General features: G+C 45.9%; 1 protein-coding gene across 1 annotated transcript; it reads left to right on the forward strand.

The window, feature by feature from the left end:
- Positions 1–1,023: 1,023 nt before the first annotated feature.
- LOC147903320 (UDP-glycosyltransferase 85A2-like) lies at positions 1,024–2,610 on the forward strand. Its single transcript, XM_087372920.1, has 2 exons — positions 1,024–1,531; positions 1,622–2,610. The coding sequence occupies exons 1-2, from the start codon at positions 1,063–1,065 to the stop codon at positions 2,521–2,523; spliced, it is 1,371 nt and encodes a 456-aa protein (XP_087229046.1). The 5' UTR covers positions 1,024–1,062; the 3' UTR covers positions 2,524–2,610.
- The last annotated feature ends 1,209 nt before the right edge of the window (positions 2,611–3,819 follow it).

Raw genomic sequence — 3,819 nt, forward strand, 5'->3', positions numbered from 1 at the left:
CTTTTTTTATGATTGTTTTATTGCTCGTTTTCTGTGCCACTCCACTTTTCTTCTTCGCTGCACAATCTTAACTTCTTTTTTACGATTTTTTTTGGCTCATTTTGTGTGCCGCTCTGTTTTTCTTCTTTGGATTTGGTTGTGCTTTCTTCTGTTTGTGGAAGGTGAAATATTTCACGTCATTCTTGTATCGCTTTCTTTCATGTTTTCCTTGCTCATGGCTTTTCTTGCAAACCCGCGCACTTCCCGTGCTACAGATCAACAAAGCCTTTGCTCTAATGCCACTACAACGAGAATTGATCAGGAACCTATAAATCCTAAAAACCACAACGAAAGCTATACACACATATATGCACAATCTTTCGAAACTCACAATCGAAAAAGATAACATGCATGCCAGATGCTTTGATGCAATTTCGGCCGGTCGGCGCTGAGTTTCAACTGTTCTGTGCGTTGCGCTGTCTTAACTTCTTTTTGACGACTTTTTTGTTTGCTCGTTTTCTATGCCACTCCGCTTTTCTTCTTCGGATTTGCTTGCACTTTTTTTTGTTTGTGGAAGGAAAAATATTTCCACTCGTTCTTGTACCGCTTTCTTTCACATTTTCCCCATTCATAGCTTTCCTTGCTGGCTTGCGCACTTCTCGTGCTATGGATCAATGAAGCCTTTGCTCTGATAGGGTACTTCTTGGTTCCACAAAGTTGCTCTAATCTAGGATTCTCAATTTGGCTTTTCGCTTATGCCAAGGTCATGTGAGACCTTCTCAATGATAAAATGTGTGATTTTACATTTTGGGGAGGACTTCTCAATGACAAAAGTAGTTCATCTTGCTCTTCTTTGTCTTGACGTATTTGAGTAGAATTAGGAGGCCTTCTCAATGAGAAAGGTCGTTCATATTGTTCTTCTTTGTCTTGACGTATTTGATGAGTTCAACGGTCTTGGGATGCGTAGCCAGAGAGGCAAGGCGGTGAAGAGTTTGAGTTGAGAGCTAGAAGAAGAGCAGTGCTACAACAAAAGCCTCTAAAGAAGGGAGAGAGAGAGAGAGAGAGAGTAAGTGTGAAGAAGAAATGGGCAAGCCTCATGCGTTGGTGGTGGCGTTCCCAGGCGCAGGGCACCTCAACCCCTTGCTGCACCTCGCCCTCGCCCTTGCCCGCACAGACATCACTGTCTCCTTCGTCCTCACCGAGCTCGACGCCCAACGACAGTCCTTATCCGTCCCCCCTTCCCTTCCCTTCACCCTCGTCTCCCTCCCTCATGGCCTCCCCCCTCCCCCCTCCCGCTCCACCACCTCCGTGCCCGAGTTTGTCCGCTCATCAATCGCCTACACCGACGGCATGAAGTTGCCCTTCGAAGCATTCTTGCGCACTTCCCAAGCTGGTCATTGCCCCGTCACTTGCATCATCAGCGATACCTTCCTGCTCTTTGCCCAAGATGTCGCCACCACGTTCTCCATTCCCTACGTTGCTTTCTGGACTCAGTCGGCTGCCAGCTACACGCTAATGGAACAAGCAGCTCGGGGATGCCGTCCTTCAGAAGGTAATTCTTTTGCTGGTAGTTTTTCTTATACGTGGATCACACCTGCGGCAATGGATTCGTCTCTTGATAATTTGATCGTTCTTGTGCCAGATGCGAATGGTCTCATCACTTGTGTCCCCGGAATACCACCACTGGAGCAACACGAGATCAACCCGTTTCTACAATGCTCTGATCCGACTGACATCATGTTCAACCTCCTTGCGAGTCCTTTCCGACGAATTGAAGCAGCTGAATGGGTTCTGTTGAGCACCTTTTACGAACTCGAGGCTAAAACGATTGAAGCTTTGCCGAAGGAGCACAACATTTTACCAGTCGGCCCACTTCTACCGCTTGAATTCTTCGAGCCTTTATCAGAGACCTCTCCTCATGAGAGAGAGGACTGCTTGAAATGGCTAGACACTAAGCTCCCGGCGTCTGTTCTTTATGTCTCGTTTGGTAGCATTGCGGTCATCTCTCCGGAACAGTTTCTTGAGTTCGCTGAGGGCCTAGAGGCAAGCGGGCAGCCATTCCTCTGGGTGCTTCGCAAGGACCTCATCAACGGCAATGCTGCGGTACTGCCCGAGAGCTTTCTGAAGAGAACGAAAGGCCGAGCCAGCTTCGTGTCGTGGGCACCGCAGCTGAAGGTGCTGCGACATCCTTCAGTGGGCGGATTTCTAACCCACTGCGGCTGGAACTCGACGCTGGAGGGCGTAGCAGCGGGGGTACCGCTGTTGTGCTGGGCATACTTTTCGGATCAGAAGATGAATTGCAAGTGTGTAGTGGAGGGGTGGAAAGTTGGGCTACGCTTGGAGACGGTTGAAGGAGGCTTTGTAGGCAAGGGAGAGGTAGAGGAGAAGGTGAGAGAGCTGATGCAGGCAGAGAAGGGGAGGGTGGTGAGGCAGAGGGCTCAAAGCTTGGGTGCAGTCGCCATGAAAGCTGCCCACCACAAGGAAGGCAGCTCCTCTCAAAACTTTCAGCGTTTTGTGGACTACATGGTCTCTCTGAGTCTGTAGACCTTCTCATGGTATGATTAATGGGTCGTGGAGAACCTGGTCTCTGTCTCTCTCATTGTAAGACTTATGGGATAGAAACGAAAGTAAGTGCATCAATCAATAAAAATTATCTATATCAGTCATACATAGTTATCAAACAATTACATGTTTTTTTTTAAAATAAATAAAAAGAGCCCAATATATCAAGGAGGGGGGCGAGGCCTCCGAGAAAAACGCCCAAAATACAAAAGGTGGTCGACATTGGGCATGGAGCCCTTGGTCCTACGCTGTACTCAATAGATTTACCCCAACAAAAGGAAACTAGGTTGCGGTAGGTAGCCTTTCCGTCATCGAGCTCGTAACTATTGACTCGAAATTGAACTTGGATCGTAGCATTTTATGAAACTTTTAAAGGAAAAAAGGAAATGAGTAAAAATGTGCAAATGAGACATGACAGAGGGTCCATTAGGACCCAATCATCCCTATAAATGTTAGGGGTGGTGATTTATTATTGACTTGGCCATATTGTTTGTGCGTTTTGCGAGTTGAAGCCCAACAAATACCTGAATAAGGTGCCGCTGACAAGAGCTCATAACTGATACTGCTTGCAGTATATACAATATTGTCACATGGACTACAATCATATAAATAAAGGTATTGATATCGTTCGATCTTGCATCCAGCTTGGTTTTCCTTACTTCCTCGCATCGAGAACATGCATCAAAACCAAGGAATCTTGTAAGAATTCAAATTAAAAACAAGAAATTTTGAATGGATGAGCAATTGAAAATATTTGTATGATAATATATAATATATAATTATTATAATCACATAGTGTGGGCAGGGAGGTGGTGCGCTTCCTTCCCCAAAGAGTTATAATTCGAGGGAACGGGCCCTTCCCTGTGCACTGAGAATATAAGTGCTAAGAATATTAGCGCCGAGAATAAGTCTCACGAATGGATAAGATACTGGCATATTACTTGAATGCCAATAGTCATAGTCATAATTGATTCACCGAAAATCCCGCAAGTGCCGCACAAGGTGGAATTCAAATTGTCGTCATCTTTTGTTGATTTCTTTACTCTTAGACTCATCGTGAGCTTGTTGCGGAGGTGATTGGGTGGCGATGTCAAAGGGAGATTTACAAACTACATAAGAAGTTGAGGACAGAGGATTTAGCAGAGTGCAGGAGGTGCCCTTGAGACCTGGCGGAGGCCACAACTACTGCTACTTATCATCCATGGTCGCCATAGAAGCTCTGAAAGAAGAAGTTTACATGGTCGTCATTTGCCAGATTTGTAATGGATTTTCATTGGT

Source organism: Dipteris shenzhenensis, chromosome 3 (assembly GCF_047967505.1).
Source record: "Dipteris shenzhenensis isolate YYH24624 ecotype China chromosome 3, Dip_SZ_1.0, whole genome shotgun sequence".
NCBI lineage: Eukaryota > Viridiplantae > Streptophyta > Polypodiopsida > Gleicheniales > Dipteridaceae > Dipteris > Dipteris shenzhenensis.